We start from the raw sequence: 20,324 nt of genomic DNA, 5'->3' as shown, positions 1-20,324 counted from the left end.
CCCCCCCCCCACCGCCCACTCAATACACACAAAGGTTACCAAAAATGGTTTTCCTGTTTTGTAGAACGTAAACTGGGCCTAATGGTGTCACCCCCACATGCCAAACCTGTGACTTAATACCACCACACCATGACCAGGCCACATAGTGACCGAATAATACTACATACAAGGGACAAATACCACAACACCATTTCCAGACCACATATTACCACCACATAGTGACTGAATACTACAATACTGATCAGTAATAAAAAAAAAACACAATACTATCACCATAAGTGCCAGTATTCACAGGAGATCTGTACTTAGTATGCAGTGTCTGTGTAGAGGTAATACAGAGATCACTGGTGACATTATACACAGGACCTCTATATAGTATACAGTGTATAGTGTCAGTGTATAGGTAACACTGACTCACCAGTGATGTCTCTAGGTGAAGTCCTTCATCTTTCATCCAGCACAGACCGCCATCATTCCTTCCAGCCAGGACTCGTTTCTGCAGGAAATAACACAGTTATCTCGAGCTCCGCTTGCAGAACACATTACTTAATTTTTCACAACTTCTACATTACACCACATGAAGATAAAAAGGCGATATAGTGTCACTCTGCACAGTAACAGGACCGCCCCCCCATTTAAAACAGTATACTCAAAAAATAAAATAAATACATCACTGCAGTAATAATATCCCTTAATTATCCCCTATGGTAACACTATTCCCCACCCTGGCCCCGTTTATCTCATTCCTGGCTCCAGCCATATGTTCTCGCATCCTGCCCTCATGAGTATCCATTCTACCCCATATGATCTCCCCATCCTGCCCCACCAGCCTCCATCGTATCCGTCCTGCCCCATGATCCAATCCTGCCCCGTATCTCCAATCATGCCCCGTATCTACATTCTGCCCATGCCTCAAGTCCTGCCCCCAGTGTGTCCAGCATATTACCCCCATGTTGTCCAGCAATCTGCCCCAGTGTGTCCAGCATATTACCCCCATGTTGTCCAGCAATCTGCCCCAGTGTGTCCAGCATATTACCCCCAGTGTGTCCAGCAATCTGCCCCAGTGTGTCCAGCACTGCCCCCAGTGTGTCCAGCAATCTGCCCCAGTGTCCAGCCTTTCCCCAGTGTGTCCAGCAGTCTGCCCCAGTGTGTCCAGCATATTACCCCCAGTGTCCAGCATTGCCCCAGTGTGTCCAGCAATCTGCCCCAGTGTCCAGCATTGCCCCAGTGTGTCCAGAAGTCTGCCCCAGGGTCTCCAGCATTGCCTCAATGTGTCCAGAAATCTGCCAAAGGGTCTCCAGTATTGCCCCGGTGTGTCCAGCAATCTGCCCCATGGTCTCCTGTATTGCCCCAGTGTGTTCAGCATTCTGCCCCATGGTCTCCAGTATTGCCCCGGTGTGTCCAGCAATCTGCCCCATGGTCTCCAGTATTGCCCCAGTGTGTCCAGCATTCTGCCCCATGGTCTCCAGTATTGCCCCAGTGTGTCCAGCAATCTGCCCCATAGTCTCCTGTATTGCCCCAGTGTGTCCAGCAATCTGCCCCATGGTCTCCTGTATTGCCCCAGTGTGTCCAGCATTCTGCCCCATGGTCTCCAGTATTGCCCCAGTGTGTCCAGCATTCTGCCCCATGGTCTCCAGTATTGCCCCAGTGTGTCCAGCAATCTGCCCCATAGTCTCCTGTATTGCCCCAGTGTGTCCAGCAATCTGCCCCATGGTCTCCTGTATTGCCCCAGTGTGTCCAGCAATCTGCCCCATGGTCTCCAGTATTGCCCCAGTGTGTCCAGCAATCTGCCCCATAGTCTCCTGTATTGCCCCAGTGTGTCCAGCAATCTGCCCCATGGTCTCCTGTATTGCCCCAGTGTGTCCAGCAATCTGCCCCATGGTCTCCAGTATTGCCCCAGTGTGTCCAGCAATCTGCCCCATGGTCTCCTGTATTGCCCCAGTGTGTCCAGCAATCTGCCCCATGGTCTCCTGTATTGCCCCAGTGTGTCCAGCATTCTGCCCCATGGTCTCCAGTATTGCCCCAGTGTGTCCAGCATTCTGCCCCATGGTCTCCAGTATTGCCCCAGTGTGTCCAGCATTCTGCCCCATGGTCTCCAGTATTGCCCCAGTGTGTCCAGCATTCTGCCCCATGGTCTCCAGTATTGCCCCAGTGTGTCCAGCATTCTGCCCCATGGTCTCCAGTATTGCCCCAGTGTGTCCAGCAATCTGCCCCATGGTCTCCAGTATTGCCCCAGTGTGTCCAGCATTGCCCCCAGACAGTCAGACATAAAGAAAAAAAAAAAAAGTAAAATCCTCACCTCTCCCGTTCCTAGCGTAGGTCCGGTGCAGTCAGCGTCTCTCCGGCTCTGCGACGCTCAGGACAGAGAGGCAGAGCGGCGCGCACAGTAGTGACGTCATCGCGCCCTCTGCTCTGAGACGTCGCAGAATCAGAGGACGCTGAAGCCGCAGGAACCAGGAGAGGTGAGTATTAGAGCGGGGGGCGGGGCCCAGGGGTGGGGGGAGCTGGCCCTGGTCGTGGCGGCGGACGGCACCGCCCGAAGATTTAAAGGGGCGTCTTCTTTTTTTTTTTTTTTTTCCTTCTTCTCCTGCAGCGCCGGCCGTGGCCGCCCCCCGCATTGTGCCGCCCGGGGCGGACCGCCCCCCCCCGCACCACCCTTCCTACGCCACTGGCCCCAAACCAACTAGTACGCCAAATGCAGTTGTTCCATTTAACCACAATTTAACGAGAGCCTGAAGATAGAAGCTCAGGAAAGGCAACCTGGAGAACACCTTGGAGTGGAACACACCATCTCTCTCCACCCCATACCCATTTTGTAGGCCTAATGCAGTGTAGTTTTCTACAACTACTAAACGAGAGTCGGAAGACCGAAGCAATGGCAAGGAAACCTGGGGAACACCTTGGAGTGTAACACACCATCTCTCTCCACCCGATACCCATTTTGTAGGCCTAATGCAGTGTAGTTTTCTACAACTACTAAACGAGAGTCGGAAGACCGAAGCAATGGCGAGGAAACCTGGAGAACACCTTGGAGTGGAACACACCATCTCTCTCCACCCTATACCCATGTTGTAGGCCTAATGCAGTGTAGTTTTCTACAACTACTAAACGAGAGTCGGAAGACCGAAGCAATGGCAAGGAAACCTGGGGAACACCTTGGAGTGTAACACACCCTCTCTCTACACCACGGAAGGGCTGATTCTTAGGAAGGAAGGCTGTCGGAAAGAAGCAGGGCGCGTCCAAGGGTGATTATATTCTTATTAGGTATATACTCACCCTCGGACGCGCCCTGCTTCTTTATTTGTAATGAATGTTTATTTGCAATGTGGTTTTGACTTACTCTATTTTTTTGGTAAATAATGATTTTATTATTTTCATTGTTTTGCATCTTCTTGGCAATAATATAAAGAAGACGTGACAGGACAACACTCGGTGGATGCCATATCTGTGTTTTAAATTGAAAAAAACTTTCAGTTCACTACTTGCAGGAGAAAGTTATTGTAGCTGGTGGCCATTTTTAGTACTGTACCAGATTTTTGTTGTATGTGTTTGTTTTTAATGTTAAAATGTCTGCATTTGATATCTCTCCAGTATTTTCTTTTTTATAAGCAAAATACTTATTTTTATATTTTCTGATGTTGGTTCCAGGGGAACACGGGCAGCAGTAGACAGGTCAGTGGAGGCCTAGTGGAAGGAGGGACCGCAGACAGGCTTCGAAGCCCTAACATAATAAATTGGGCTGGCTGTAGGCAATTTAAAATTGGTTCCAGGGGAACACGGGCAGCAGTAGACAGGTCAGTGGAGGCCTAGTGGAAGGAGGGACCGCAGACAGGCTTCGAAGCCCTAACATAATAAATTGGGCTGGCTGTAGGCAATTTAAAATTGGTTCCAGGGGAACACGGGCAGCAGTAGACAGGTCAGTGGAGGCCTAGTGGAAGGAGGGACCGCAGACAGGCTTCGAAGCCCTAACATAATAAATTGGGCTGGCTGTAGGCAATTTAAAATTGATTCCAGGGGAACACGGGCGGCAGTAGACAGGTCAGTGGAGGCCTAGTGGAAGGAGGGACCGCAGACAGGCTTCGAAGCCCTAACATAATAAATTGGGCTGGCTGTAGGCAATTTAAAATTGGTTCCAGGGGAACACGGGCAGCAGTAGACAGGTCAGTGGAGGCCTAGTGGAAGGAGGGACCGCAGACAGGCTTCGAAGCCCTAACATAATAAATTGGGCTGGCTGTAGGCAATTTAAAATTGGTTCCAGGGGAACACGGGCAGCAGTAGACAGGTCAGTGGAGGCCTAGTGGAAGGAGTGACCGCAGACAGGCTTCGAAGGCCTAACATAAGAAAAATGTCAATACTATGGTATTGACAGTGCCAGGCATTGAAGGATGTCAGCGCATAGACTAAACATTGGTGGAGCTGTGAGAGAAAATTTTGCAAGTGGTAGAGCACTGTTTGACCTGAGGGGGGGACTGTCTTGTGGCCGGCGGTACAGGCCCAGGGCCCCTCATATTACAATGGTGTGTCTGACGTTGGGTGCGCACCACCACCGCCAGACACTTTATTGTACTATGAGGGACCTAGTGGCAGTGCCGTCGACCAAAAGCGGGCACACCCACCTCTTCAGACAAACAGTACTCTCACGGGTGCTGGCGCCAAGTGGCGATACCACGGCCCCGTGTGGGGACTTTGGCCATTTAGGGAGGTGTTAACATGTCGGATGCTGGACAATCAGGTGCTGCAAATTACGAGATTGGAAAAGTCATTCAGAATAGTCCACAGGCAAGACCTTTACATAGGAAAGCTAGGTGTCAGCCGGGCAAGGTGGGGCAAAAGATTTCGAAATCCAGTTGTGGTTCATTTTAATGAAGGTTAGATCATCTACATTTTGGGTAGCCAGACGAGTCCTTTTTTCTGTTAGTATTGAACCTGCAGCACTGAATACTCTTTCTGATAGGACACTAGCTGCCGGGCAAGCAAGCTCCTGCAATGCATATTCTGCCAATTCTGGCCAGGTGTCTAATTTTGATGCCCAGTAATCAAATGGGAATGACGGTTGAGGGAGAACGTCGATAAGGGATGAAAAATAGTTAGTAACCATACTGGACAAATGTTGTCTCCTGTCACTTTGAATTGATGCTGCAGTACCTGTCCTGTCTGCGGTCATAGCAAAATCACTCCACAACCTGGTCAGAAAACCCCTCTGGCCAACGCCACTTCTGATTTCTGCCCCTCTAACACCTCTGGTCTGCTGGCCCCTGCAGCTCGTGTTAGAACGATCACGGGCGCTGTGTGCAGGGAATGCCAGAAGCAAACGGTCAATAAGAGTTGATTGTTTGGTTGCTAATATTAGTTCCAAGTTCTCATGTGGCATTATATTTTGCAATTTGCCTTTACAGCGAGGATCAAGGAGGCAGGCCAACCAGTAATCGTCATCGTTCATCATTTTTGTTATGCGTGTGTCCCTTTTGAGGATACGTAAGGCATAATCCGCCATGTGGCCCAAAGTTCCAGTTCTCAAATCTGTGGTTGTGCTTGGTTGAGGGGCAGTTTCAGGCAAATCCACGTCACTTGTGTCCCTCCAAAAACCAGAACCCGGCCTTGCCGCGCCAACAATTTCCACTGGCCCCGGAAAAGCTTCCTCATTAAAAATATAATCATCCCCATCATCCTCCTCGTCCTCCTCCTCCTGTTCGCCCGCTACCTCGTCCTGTACACTGCCCTGGCCAGACAATGGCTGACTGTCATCAAGGCTTTCCTCTTCCTCAGCTGCAGACGCCTGATCCTTTATGTGCGTCAAACTTTGCATCAGCAGACGCATTAGGGGGATGCTCATGCTTATTATGGCATTGTCTGCACTAACCAGCCGTGTGCATTCCTCAAAACACTGAAGGACTTGACACATGTCTTGAATCTTCGACCACTGCACACCTGACAACTCCATGTCTGCCATCCTACTGCCTGCCCGTGTATGTGTATCCTCCCACAAAAACATAACAGCCCGCCTCTGTTCACACAGTCTCTGAAGCATGTGCAGTGTTGAGTTCCACCTTGTTGCAACGTCTATGATTAGGCGATGCTGGGGAAGGTTCAAAGAACGCTGATAGGTCTGCATACGGCTGGAGTGTACGGGCGAACAGCGGATATGTGAGCAAAGTCCACGCACTTTGAGGAGCAGGTCGGATAACCCCGGATAACTTTTCAGGAAGCACTGCACCACCAGGTTTAAGGTGTGAGCCAGGCAAGGAATGTGTTTCAATTGGGAAAGGGAGATGGCAGCCATGAAATTCCTTCCGTTATCACTCACTACCTTGCCTGCCTCAAGATCTACAGTGCCCAGCCACGACTGCGTTTCTTTCTGCAAGAACTCGGACAGAACTTCAGCGGTGTGTCTGTTGTCGCCCAAACACTTCATAGCCAATACAGCCTGCTGACGTTTGCCAGTAGCTGCCCCATAATGGGAGACCTGGTGTGCAACAGTGGCAGCTGCGGATGGAGTGGTTGTGCGACTGCGGTCTGTGGACGAGGTCTCGCTTCTGCAGGAGGACGAGGAGGAGGAGGAGGGGGTGCGAACGGCTACAGCCAACTGTTTCCTAGACCGTGGGCTAGGCAGAACTGTCCCAAACTTGCTGTCCCCTGTGGACCCTGCATCCACCACATTTACCCAGTGTGCCGTGATGGACACGTAACGTCCCTGGCCATGCCTACTGGTCCATGCATCTGTTGTCAGGTGCACCTTTGTGCTCACAGATTGCCTGAGTGCATGGACGATGCGCTCTTTAACATGCTGGTGGAGGGCTGGGATGGCTTTTCTGGAAAAAAGTGTCGACTGGGTAGCTCGTAGCGTGGTACAGCGTAGTCCATCAGGGCTTTGAAAGCTTCGCTTTCAACTAACCGGTAGGGCATCATCTCTAACGAGATTAGTCTAGCTATGTGGGCGTTCAAACCCTGTGTAGGCGGATGCGAGGCTAAGTACTTCCTTTTTCTAACCATAGTCTCATGTAGGGTGAGCTGGACTGGAGAGCTGGAGATCGTGGAACTAGCGGGGGTGCCGGTGGACATGGCAGACTGAGAGACGGTGGGAGATGGTATTGTTGCCGCCGGTGCCCTAGATGCAGTGTTTCCTACTACGAAACTGGTGATTCCCTGACCCTGACTGCTTTGGCCTGGCAAAGAAACCTGCACAGATACTGCAGGTGGTGCAGAAAATGGTGGCCCTACACTGCCGGAAGGGATGTTGCGTTGATGACTAGCTTCATTGGCCGGGGGTGCTACAACCTTAAGGGACGTTTGGTAGTTAGTCCAAGCTTGCAAATGCATGGTGGTTAAATGTCTATGCATGCAACTTGTATTGAGACTTTTCAGATTCTGCCCTCTGCTTAAGGTAGTTGAACATTTTTGACAGATGACTTTGCGCTGATCAATTGGATGTTGTTTAAAAAAATGCCAGACTGCACTCTTTCTAGCATCGGATACCTTTTCAGGCATTGCAGACTGAGCTTTAACCGGATGGCCACGCTGTCCTCCAACAGGTTTTGACTTTGCCACGCGTTTTGGGCAAGATACGGGCCCGGCAGATGGAACCTGTTTCGATGTTGATGCCTGCTGCGGCCCCTCCTCCTCCGCTTCAGAACTGCTGCCGCCTGCACCCTGTTCCCCCAATGGTTGCCAATCGGGGTCAAGAACTGGGTCATCTATTACCTCTTCTTGTAGCTCGTGTGCAACTTCGTCTGTGTCACCGTGTCGGTCGGTGGTATAGCGTTCGTGATGAGGCAACATAGTCTCATCAGGGTCTGATTCTTGATCAGCACCCTGCGAGGGCAATGTTGTGGTCTGAGTCAAAGGACCAGCATAGTAGTCTGGCTGTGGCTGTGCATCAGTGCACTCCATGTCAGATTCAACTTGTAATGGGCATGGACTGTTAACTGCTTCACTTTCTAAGCCAGGGACGGTATGTGTAAAGAGCTCCATGGAGTAACCCGTTGTGTCGCCTGCTGCATTCTTCTCTGTTGTTGTTTTTGCTGAAGAGGACAAGGAAGCGACTTGTCCCTGACCGTGAACATCCACTAACGACGCGCTGCTTTTACTTTTACCAGTTTCACGAGAGGAGGCAAAAGAGCTAGAGGCTGAGTCAGCAAGATAAGCCAAAACTTGCTCTTGCTGCTCCGGCTTTAAAAGCGGTTTTCCTACTCCCAGAAAAGGGAGCGTTCGAGGCCTTGTGTAGCCAGACGACGAACCTGGCTCCACAGCTCCAGACTTAGGTGCAATATTTTTTTTCCCACGACCACCTGATGCTCCACCACTACCCTCATTACCAGCTGACAATGAACGCCCCCGGCCACGACCTCTTCCACCAGACTTCCTCATTGTTTTAAAAACGTTAACAAACTAACGGTATTTGTTGCTGTCACACAACTTACACGGTGAGCTATAACTTCAGTATGATTTAGCTACCCCTTTACAGGTGGGTGAGACCACAACGAAAATCAGGCACAATGTTACACACTCTGTTGTTGGTGGCAACAAATGAGAGAGATGCCACACACGCAGGACTGTCACTGAAGCGCAAATGTAAATATTAATCTCCCACTGATTTGTTTTTGTTTTTTTAAAAGGGAGACTTTAGAAAAAAAAAATAATAAAAAAAAAATGATTTTTTAAGGAAGAATTTATAAACCAAATAAAATGAAATGATTATTTCAGGGAGAATTTAGAAAACAAATTAAAAAAATAGGCTTTCTATGGCCCACTGAGTGAGAGAGGACGCACACAGGAGTCAGGAGTGGCACACAAGCCCAGAGGCCAATATTTATCTCCCACTGATTGATTTAGTGATTTTTTCAGGTAGATTTTGGAACCCAAATCAAGCAAAAAAATTAATAGGCTTTCTATGGCCCACAATTGGAGAGAGAGATGGCACACCCAGGAGTCAAGACTGGCACACAAGCAGAAAGGGCAATATTAATCTCCCACTGATTTGATTTTTTTTTTTTTTTTCAGGGAGACTTTAGAAAAAAAAATACAAAAAAATGAATTTTTCAGGAAGAATTTAGAAACCAAATAAAATAAAATGATTGTTTCAGGGAGAATTTAGAAAACAAATAAAAAAAAAATAGGCTTTGTAGGGCCCACTGAGTGAGAGAGGACACACACAGGAGTCAGGAGTGGCACACAAGCCCAGAGGCCAATATTTTTCTCCCACTGATTGATTTAGTGATTTTTTCAGGTAGATTTTTGAACCCAAATCAAGCAAAAAAATTAATAGGCTTTCTATGGCCCACAATTGGAGAGAGAGAGATGGCACACCCAGGAGTCAAGACTGGCACACAAGCAGAAAGGGCAATATTAATCTCCCACTGATTTGAATTTTTTTTTTTTTTCAGGGAGACTTTAGAAAAATAAAAATAAAAAAAAAATGATTTTTTCAGGGAGAATTTAGAAACCAAATAAAACAAAAAACAGGCTTTCGAGGGCCCACTGAGTGAGAGAGGACGCACACAGGAGTCAGGAGTGGCACACAAGCCCAGAGGCCAATATTTATCTCCCACTGATTGATTTATTGATTTTTTCAGGTAGAATTTAGAACCCAAATCAACCAAAAAAATAAATAGGCTTTCTATGGCCCACTATTTGTGAGAGAGATGGCACGCTCAGGACTGGCACACAAGCCCAGAGGCCAATATTAATCTCCCACTTTTTTTTTTTTTTCCAGGGAAAATTTATAAACCCAATAAAAAAAATAATAAATAGGCTTTCTATGGCCCACTATCTGAGAGAGAGAGATGGCACGCTTAGGACTGGCACACAAGCCCAAAGGCCAATATTAATCTCCCACTGATTGATTTATTGATTTTTTTCAGGTAGAATTTAGAACCCAAATCAAGCAAAAAAATTAATAGGCTTTCTATGGCCCACTGAGTGAGAGATGGCACACACAGGAGTCAGGAGTGGCACACAAGCCCTGAGGCCAATATTTTTCTCCCACTGATTGATGTTGTGATTTTTTCAGGTAGATTTTGGAACCCAAATCAAGCAAAAAAATAAATAGGCTTTCTATGGCCCACTGAGTGAGAGATGGCACACACAGGAGTAAGGAGTGGCACACAAGCCCTGAGGCCAATATTTTTCTCCCACTGATTGATGTAGTGATTTTTTCAGGTAGATTTTATAACCCAAATCAAGCAAAAAAATAAATAGGCTTTCTATGGCCCACTGAGTGAGAGATGGCACACACAGGGATGGCACTCTAGCAGAAATGTCAATCTTAATCTCCCACAAAAAAAAAAAAAAACAGGGAGTGTCCTTCAATTACTATCTCCCTGCAGTAATCTCAGCCAGGTATGGCAGGCAGCAATAAGGAGTGGACTGATGCACAAATTAAATAAAAAGTGTGTACAAACAAAAAAGATAGCTGTGCAGAAAGGAAGGAACAAGAGGATTTGTGCTTTGAAAAAAGCAGTTGGTTTGCACAGCGGCGTACACACAGCAATGCAGCTATCAGGGAGCCTTCTAGGGCAGCCCAATGAGCTACAGCGCTGAGGGGAAAAAAAAAAAAAATGTAGCTTCCACTGTCCCTGCACACCGAAGGTGGTGTTGGGCAGTGGAAATCGCTACAGCACAAGCGGTTTGGTGGTTAATGGACCCTGCCTAACGCTATCCCTGCTTCTGACGAAGCGGCAGCAACCTCTCCCTAAGCTCAGATCAGCAGCAGTAACATGGCGGTCGGCGGGAACTCCCCTTTATAGCCCCTGTGACGCCGCAGACAGCAAGCCAATCACTGCAATGCCCTTCTCTAAGATGGTGGGGACCAGGACCTATGTCATCACGCTGCCCACACTCTGCGTTTACCTTCATTGGCTGAGAAATGGCGCTTTTCGCGTCATTGAAACGCGACTTTGGCGCGAAAGTCGCGTACCGCATGGCCGACCCCGCACAGGGGTCGGATCGGGTTTCATGAAACCCGACTTTGTCAAAAGTCGGCGACTTTTGAAAATGTTCGACCCGTTTCGCTCAACCCTAACAGTAGCAGTAAAATCTAGGATGGGATTTTTCCTCTTTCCCCATCTTTCAACCAAAGTGCCGGACCTCTGGGATCATGTGATGAAAACCGTTACATTAGTTATCAGTGCAGTGTCTTCTAACGAGCCATGCAGTTATCACAACTGGACTTATGTGAAAGCAAATTGAAACTGAAGGCAGAGATCTGTAAGGAGCTGATACAAAGCAAATTGGAAAGTGTTAAAGCATAACATGCCTATATGGATTACAAATCAATTTTTGCAACTGAAATTTTAAAAATCATAAAAAAGGAGAAAACATAAGTAATTTCAAGATGAATTCCCACAAATCAGAAATCTTAAACATATCAATTCAACTTCCCATTGTTGATCAATTGAGGACGGCCTTTCCATTCAAATGGCGTTTTGACTCCCTCACTTACCTAGGTGTTAAAATTACAGGTAAAACAACTCAATTGTTTGAAGCAAACTTTAAAACGGCCCTGCAGAATGCTGAATCAGACTTGGATAAATGGCATAGACTCCAGTTATCTTGGTTAGGCAGGATCAATGCAGTTAAAATGGACCTCCTACCATGCCTCTTGTACTTCTTCCAAACAATACCTTTACACCTGCCAGCTTCCTTCTTCTCTCGCCTCAAACAAATGATCACTCGATTTATTTGGTCTCCTGGTCGGGCGCGTACCTCGTACATGCTATTGAGCAGACCTAAGCTGACAGGTGGTCTAGGTCTCCCTGACTTTGCGATCTATAGTTATGCATCAATAGGAACATGTATCCTAGACCTCTACCATAGCAGAAATAACAAGAAATGGGTTGACATAGAATATGAGCTCAATGGCCGTGACTCTCAGGTAGTTCTTTGGTCCTTGGGTAAGGGGGTAGGGATAGGTACTTACCCTTTCTCACACGAAATACGATATCTCTTATTAACCCCTTCATGACCTTGGGATTTTTCGTTTTTCCGTGTTCGTTTTTCACTCCCCTCCTTCCCAGAGCCATAACTTTTTTTTAATTTTTCCGTGAATTTGGCCAAGTGAGGGCTTATTTTTTGCGGGACGAGTTGTACTTTTGAACGACATCATTGGTTTTAGCATGTCGTGTACTAGAAAACGGGAAAAAAATTCCAAGTGCGGTGAAATTGCAAAAAAAGTGCAATCCCACACTTGTTTTTTGTTTGGCTTTTTTGCTAGGTTCACTAAATGCTAAAACTGACCTGCCATTATGATTCTCCAGGTCAGTACGAGTTCATAGACACCTAACATGACTAGGTTATTTTTTATCTAAGTGGTGAAAAAAAATTCCAAACTTTGCTAAAAAAAAAAAAAAAAAAAATTGCACCATTTTCCGATACTCGTAGCGTCTCCATTTTTCGTGATCTGGGGTCGGTTGAGGGCTTATTTTTTGCGTGCCGAGATGACGTTTTTAATGATAGCATTTTGGTGCAGATACATTCTTTTGATCGCCCGTTATTGCATTTTAATGCAATGTCGCGGCGACCTAAAAAACGTAATTCTGGTGTTTCGAATTTTTTTCTCGCTATGCCGTTTAGCGATCAGGTTAATGCTTTTTTTAATTGATAGATCGGGCGATTCTGAGCGCGGCGATACCAAATATGTGTAGATTTGATTTTTTTTTTATTGATTTATTTTGATTGGGGCGAAAGGGGGGTGATTTAAACTTTTATATTTTTTTTTTATTTTTTTCACATTTTTTTAAACTTTTTTTTTAACTTTTGCCATGCTTCAATAGCCTCCATAGGAGGCTAGAAGCAGGCACAACGCGATCGGCTCTGCTACATAGCAGCGATCTGCTGATCGCTGCTATGTAGCAGAAATGGAGGTGTGCTGTGAGCGCCGACCACAGGGTGGCGCTCACAGCCACCGGTCATCAGTAACCATAGAGGTCTCTAGGACCTCTATGGTTACAATGGAGACACATCGCCGACCCCCGATCATGTGACGGGGGTCGGCGATGACGTCATTTCCGGCCGCCCGGCCGGATGCGGTAGTTAAATGCCGCTGTCTGCGTTTGACAGCGGCATTTAACTAGTTAATAGGTGCGGGCAGATTGCGATTCTGCCTGCACCTATTACGGGCACATGTCAGCTGTTCAAAACAGCTGACATGTCCCGGCTTTGATGCGGGCTCACCGCGGAGCCCTGCATCAAAGCAGGGGATCTGACCTCGGACGTACTATCCCGTCCGAGGTCAGGTAGGGGTTAAAAGCAGAAGCAAGGACCTTCAGATCACAACATTCCCGGGCCCATTTATTCAAATTTATGATAAACCTGTCTAAAAGAGATAGTCTCTTACGTGCGCGTTTGGTGGGATTGCCCCCCCATAAATGATCTGTGGTTAGCTGTTTTTAAACTTCACAATAAGCTGTCAATTACACAAATCCAACCCTCAGCAAGTTTAGCACTGTTGTCCCTGTGTGACCTGTCGATTTCTAGGTTTAAGAGGGGTATTCTTACACTTCCTTACTGCTGTTAGGAACTTAATCCCACTATTTTGGAAGCAAGAAAAGTTTACCTCACGTGCCGAGTTTGTAGCAGAACTTAATGATATCTACAGAATGGAGCAATTGATAAAACGTATAATACAAGGGCTCCTTGTATTGCCTTTAGGGAGACACCCGATTTAGATCTTTGGCTTTCTAGAGCCTGATGAATTACGCACTTGTATGTTCCTGCACCGCCTTGTCAATCCGTAATCCAGATGTTGGAATGATAGGACAGTCACGTTTCCTCCCGAGTATACCACATACCCCTTACACCCTTCATTTCCTCTTCTTTTCCTCTCTTTTTCCTTTTCCTTACTTTCTTTGTCCTTTTCCTACCTAGATTGAACTTGTTTATGATTCTTGAATAATCATAACAATATCGAAAGAAGGTGTTATCAAATATCTTTATTGTTCTTTTATTATTAATACTTCACAATATTAACACAATCAGTAATATCATTTGACAAAATATAAACCTGTGAGATTTGTGGAGATGTTGTAATGTAATACTTGACCAGCTTGTAAACACTGTCTGGTAGTTTGCTGATTTACATGATTGTACTTATATGCGTTTTGTTTAAATAAACTTGATTTATACAAAAAAGGAGAAAACAGAAATTAATATGCAAGCCCATATATTTTCTAATCACTTATTCACATGTGTAATGTATTTACAACTTATTGTATATTTACAAGTCGACATGTTGCAGATAAAACCATGGTGAAAACAGTTGCTATCATTGGAGCTGGGCTTGGCGGCTTGGGAGCAATTAAAGCATGTGTAGAGGATGGTCTTGAGCCAACTTGCTTTGAAAAAAGTCAAGACTTTGGAGGCCTTTGGCGGTTCAAGGTGAGTGACCAACTTCTCTACAAATAATACCAAAATCAATGGGATGTATTACAGATATTGCATTTCTCTTTTAGGTAACATTTTTCAATAGAAAACATTAAAAAAAATGTTCCGGAGACCGGATATTGCTGTTAGTTACTTGTTTTGACACTGTGTCTGTTATATTTATATTTTAACATCCACCTATGGTTTCCAGTGTTAGTGGTGCCATGTGCCCAGTAATTCAGTCGTAGTAAAAGATCCTCTTGAAAAAATGAAGGCTCATGGGCCATATAATTACAATGTACAAATATACGAAGGGACAGGACAGATATTTTTCTAATTATCTTTTCACACCTAGGACTGCGACGTGGACAAGGAGGCATCCTGTGTCTACAGTAGAGGTCTCAAACTGTATTCCTCGAGGGCCGCAAACAGGTCATGTTTTCAGGATTTCCTTGTATTGCACAGGTGATAAATTAACCACCTGCACATATAATGATTCCAGCACCTTGTGCAATGCTAAGGAAATCTTGAAAACACGCATGGTTTGCGGCCCTAGAGGAATGCAGGTTGAGACCCCTGGTCTACAGTAAAGAAGGCTTAATCATAATCAATGATTTTTTACTTTAAGAACAATGAGATATGAAGCGCTCTGCTACATGATGTTGTAATGTTTTTTTCACTAAAAAAGTTCAAGGAGGCCTGGATGCCTTACTTAAAAAATATAATATTACAGGCTATGGACACTAGATTCTGTGATAGGGTGTAGATCCAAGGAACTAGTCTGATTTGGAAAGAAATTGTCTCCTGATGTGAGGCAATTCACATCTGTCTTATGGGTTTTTTGCCTTTTTCTGGATCATCATGTTTTATAGGCTGAATTCTATGGACTTATGTGCGTCTTCAACCCTAAAGCCTATGAAGAATGGAAGAGATAGTTCTTTGCAATTGTGCAGGCCAGCTCAAAAGATTAGCAACTTTTTCTTATGCGCGTAGGAATAAAGGGCACACCAGGGATATCTTGCCAAGAATATATTAGCAACATCTAGCACCGGGGTTTACTCTCTTGGGTGTTATGATCTGGTGGCCTAGGAGCAGCATGAGACGTACTCTGGAGAAGGTGGTACCTGTACTGACCGCAAACCCTGAACTTAGCAGCGGAACTAGAAGTAGCCGTGGGGGGTACCTAACACTCCCTAGACCCCTCGACACAGCCTAAGAACTAACTTCCCCTAAAGACAGAAACTGGAAAACTATCTTGCCTCAGAGAAAATCCCCAAAGGATAGACAGCCCCCCACAAATATTGACTGTGAGAGGAGAGGGAAATAACATACGCAGACATGAAATCAGGATTTAACATAGGAGGCCATACTAGCTAAAAAGAAAGAATAGGACAGAGTACTATGCGGTCAGTATTAAAACACTAGAAAATATCCACCACAGAAAATACAAATCACCACATCTGACTAAAGACATGGAGGGTATATCTGCATCTCCAGAGACACAGCTTGGCTGCAAAAAATCCTTCACAGACAAAGCTGGACAAGACAAAACATGAAAATGCACAGAACTATAAGGTCCACAGCAGGTGGACAGCAAAAACAAAGCCAGAACTTATCTTTGTTGAAATGAACAGCAGAACAGGAGAGACCAGGAATGGATGTGAATCCTCCAAAAACAATGGACAACTGGCACTGAGACTAAAGGATAAAGCAGGACTAAATAGTCCAGCCCAAATTGCAAAAAATAGATACACCTGATAAATGCTGCGATCAAACTACCGCAGCACTACCACTCATAACCACCGGAGGGAGCCCAAGAGCAGAATTCACAACACTTGGGTAGCCATCTGGAAAACGAACAGCAGGGTTTTTCTGTCATAAACACAATGTTTCTTTCCACTAGTTGCACAGTAGAGAAAACAAATCCATAAACATAAAATCCATAGCCTTGTCCCATCACTAACTAAAGAATACAGCCCTTGGCTACTCAGACACAGTTGATGTCACAGGTTTCCTGCGACAGAGAGTGTCCAGTGTCATGATCCCAATGGCAGGGGATCACAAAAGGACAAGCACAAAAACAAAACAAGCTCTAGGGTGATGGAACCTGAGCTGACCGCGATCCTGAACCTAAACACACAACTAGCAGTAGCCGGGGAACGTGCCTACGATGATTCCTAGACGTCTCGCGCCAGCCGAAGGATTAACTTCCCCTATTAGAAGAAACACAGACCTCACTTGCCTCCAGAGAAACACCCCACAGAAATAGCAGCCCCCCACATGTAATAACGGTGAAATGAGAGGAAAGCACATACGTAGTTATGAAAATAGAATCAGCAAAAATGAGGCCCGCTAAAGCTAGATAGCAGAGGATACAAAAGTGAACTGCGCGGTCAGCGAAAAACCCTTCAAAAAACCATCCTGAAATTACTTGAACTCATGTGCAACTCATGGAACATGAGGAGCAATTTCAGCCCACTAGAGCAACCAGCAGCAAGGAATCACATATCTGCAAGCTGGACTAAGACAAAAATTAAGCAAAACGTGGAACAGGAAAATCAAAACTTAGCTTGTCCTGAAGATAACAGACGCAGGTAGCAGAGGTAAAAAGACACGCTGATTACATTGATAGCCGGCGAGGAAATGACAAAAAAGCCAGGTTAAATAGGAAACTCCCATAACCTGATGGAACAGGTGGACACCAGAGACCGCAGAGAACACAAGTCACCCAGTACCATCAGTAACCACCAGAGGGAGCCCAAAAACAGAACTCACAACAGTACCCCCCCCTTGAGGAGGGGTCACCGAACCCTCACGAGAACCACCAGGGCGACCAGGATGAGCCCTATGAAAAGCACGGACCAAATCGGCAGCATGAACATCAGAGGCAACCACCCAAGAATTATCCTCCTGACCATAACCCTTCCACTTGACCAAATACTGGAGTTTCCGTCTGGAAACACGAGAATCCAAGATCTTCTCCACAACATACTCCAATTCACCCTCCACCAGCACCGGAGCAGGAGGCTCAAGCGAAGGAACAACAGGTACCTCATACTTCCGCAACAACGACCGATGGAACACATTATGAATAGCAAACGATGCCGGGAGATCCAAACGAAACGACACAGGGTTAAGAATTTCCAAGATCCTATAGGGACCGATGAACCGAGGCTTGAACTTAGGAGAAGAGACCTTCATAGGAACAAAACGAGAAGACAACCACACCAAGTCCCCAACAAGAAGTCGAGGACCCACGCAGCGACGGCGATTAGCAAACTGCTGAGCCCTCTGCTGGGACAACTTCAAATTGTCCACCACATGACTCCAAATCTGATGCAACCTATCCACCACCATGTCCACTCCAGGACAATCAGAAAGATCCACCTGACCAGAGGAAAAACGAGGATGAAACCCCGAATTACAAAAGAAAGGAGAAACCAAGGTAGCAGAACTAGCCCGATTATTAAGGGCAAACTCGGCAAGCGGCAAAAAGGTAACCCAGTCATCTTGATCAGCAGAAACAAAACACCTTAAATAAGTTTCTAAAGTCTGATTAGTTCGTTCCGTCTGGCCATTCGTCTGGGGATGGAATGCAGACGAAAAGGACAAATCAATGCCCATCTTAGCACAGAACGTCCGCCAAAATCTAGACACAAACTGGGATCCCCTGTCAGAAACAATGTTCTCCGGAATGCCATGCAAACGGACCACCTTTTGAAAAAACAGAGGGACCAACTCAGAGGAGGAAGGCAACTTAGGCAAGGGTACCAGATGAACCATCTTAGAAAAGCGGTCACACACAACCCATATGACGGACATTTTTTGAGAGACAGGAAGATCCGAAATAAAGTCCATGGAAATGTGCGTCCAAGGCCTCTTCGGGATAGGCAAAGGTGACAACAATCCACTGGCCCGAGAACAGCAAGGCTTAGCCCGAGCGCAAACTCCACAAGACTGCACGAAAGAACGCACATCCCTCGACAAGGAAGGCCACCAAAAAGACCTGGCCACCAAGTCTCTAGTACCAAATATTCCAGGATGACCTGCCAACACAGAAGAATGGACCTCGGAGATGACTCTACTGGTCCAATTATCCGGAACAAACAGTCTTTCCGGCGGACAACGATCAGGTTTATCCACCTGAAACTCCTGCAAAGCACGTCGCAAGGCTGGGGAGACAGCCGACAAAATCACCCCATCCCTAAGGATACCAGTGGGCTCAGAATTTCCAGGGGAGTCAGGCACAAAACTCCTAGAAAGAGCATCCGCCTTCACATTCTTTGAACCTGGCAGGTATGACACCACAAAATTGAAACGGGAGAAAAACAGTGACCAACGAGCCTGTCTAGGATTCAGACGCTTGGCATACTCAAGGTACATCAGATTATTGTGATCAGTCAAGACCACCACACGATGTCTAGCACCCTCAAGCCAATAACGCCACTCCTCATATGCCCACTTCATGGCCAAAAGCTCCCGATTACCAACATCATAATTCCGTTCAGCGGGCGAAAATTTTCTAGAAAAGAACGCACATGGCTTCATCACTGAGCCATCGGAGCTTCTCTGTGACAAAACCGCCCCCGCTCCGATCTCGGAAGCATAAACCTCAACCTGAAAAGGAAACGACGTATCTGGCTGACGCAACACAGGAGCAGAAGAAAACCGGCCCTTAAGTTCCTGAAAGGCCTCCACAGCCGCAGGAGACCAATCAGCAACATCAGCACCCTTCTTAGTCAAATCCGTCAAAGGCTTAACAACACTAGAAAAATTAGTTATGAAGCGACGATAAAAATTAGCAAAGCCCTAGAACTTCTGTAGACTCTTAAGAGATGTAGGCTGCGTCCAGTCACAAATAGCCTGAACCTTGACGGGATCCATCTCAATAGTAGAAGGGGAAAAAATATACCCCAAAAAAGAAATCTTCTGGACTCCAAAGAGACATTTAGAACCTTTTACAAAGAATTGGCCTGCAGGACCTGAAACACCTTCCTGACCTGCTGAACATGAGACTCCCAGTCATCAGAAAAAACCAAAATATCATCCAAATACACGATAATAAATTTATCCAGATATTCACGGAAAATATCGTGCATAAAAGACTGGAAGACAGAAGGAGCATTAGAAAGTCCAAAAGGCATCACCAAATACTCGAAATGGCCCTCAGGCGTATTAAATGCGGTTTTCCACTCATCACCCTGCCTTATCCGCACAAGATTATACGCACCCCGAAGATCAATCTTAGTGAACCATTTAGCCCCCTTAATGCGAGCGAACAAATCAGTCAACAATGGCAAAGGATACTGATATTTGACTGTAATCTTATTCAAAAGACGATAATCTATGCAAGGCCTCAAGGAACCATCTTTTTTGGCCACGAAAAAAAAACCTGCTCCCAAAGGGGACGAAGATGGACGGATATGTCCCTTTTCCAAGGACTCCTTAACATAATTCCGCATAGCAGTATGCTCTGGCACTGACAGATTGAACAAACGACCTTTAGGGAATTTACTGCCAGGAATCAAATCTATAGCACAATCGCAATCCCTGTGAGGAGGAAGCGAACTGAGCTTAGGCTCCTCAAAAACCTCCCGATAATCAGACAAAAATACCGGAACCTCAGAAGGAGTAGATGAAGCGATAGAAATCGGAGATGCATCATCATGAACCCCCTGACATCCCCAGCTTAACACAGACATTGTTTTCCAGTCCAGGACTGGGTTATGAGTTTGTAACCATGGCAGACCAAGCACTAAGACATCATGTAAATTATAGAGTACCAGGAAGCGAATCACCTCCTGATGAACGGGAGTCATACGCATGGTCACTTGTGTCCAGTACTGAGGTTTATTCATAGCCAAAGGTGTAGAGTCAATTCCTTTCAAAGGAATAGGAACTTCCAGAGGTTCCAGACTAAACCCACAGCGATTGGCAAATGACCAATCCATAAGACTCAGGGCAGCGCC

General features: G+C 46.1%; 1 protein-coding gene across 1 annotated transcript in view; it reads left to right on the top strand.

The window, feature by feature from the left end:
• Positions 1–20,324, top strand: part of LOC138648014 (dimethylaniline monooxygenase [N-oxide-forming] 2-like) — a 95,004-nt gene that overhangs the window by 14,620 nt on the left and 60,060 nt on the right. The window contains exon 2 of the mRNA XM_069737470.1: positions 14,231–14,370. Within this exon, the coding sequence (XP_069593571.1) occupies positions 14,239–14,370 (132 nt within the window). The 5' untranslated portion in view covers positions 14,231–14,238. The remainder of the gene's footprint in view (positions 1–14,230; positions 14,371–20,324) is intronic.

Source organism: Ranitomeya imitator, chromosome 8 (genome assembly GCF_032444005.1).
Source record: "Ranitomeya imitator isolate aRanImi1 chromosome 8, aRanImi1.pri, whole genome shotgun sequence".
Taxonomy (NCBI): Eukaryota; Metazoa; Chordata; class Amphibia; order Anura; family Dendrobatidae; genus Ranitomeya; species Ranitomeya imitator.
The sequence above is the reverse complement of the archived record's forward strand: the minus strand, read 5'-3'. Positions and strand labels throughout refer to the sequence as shown.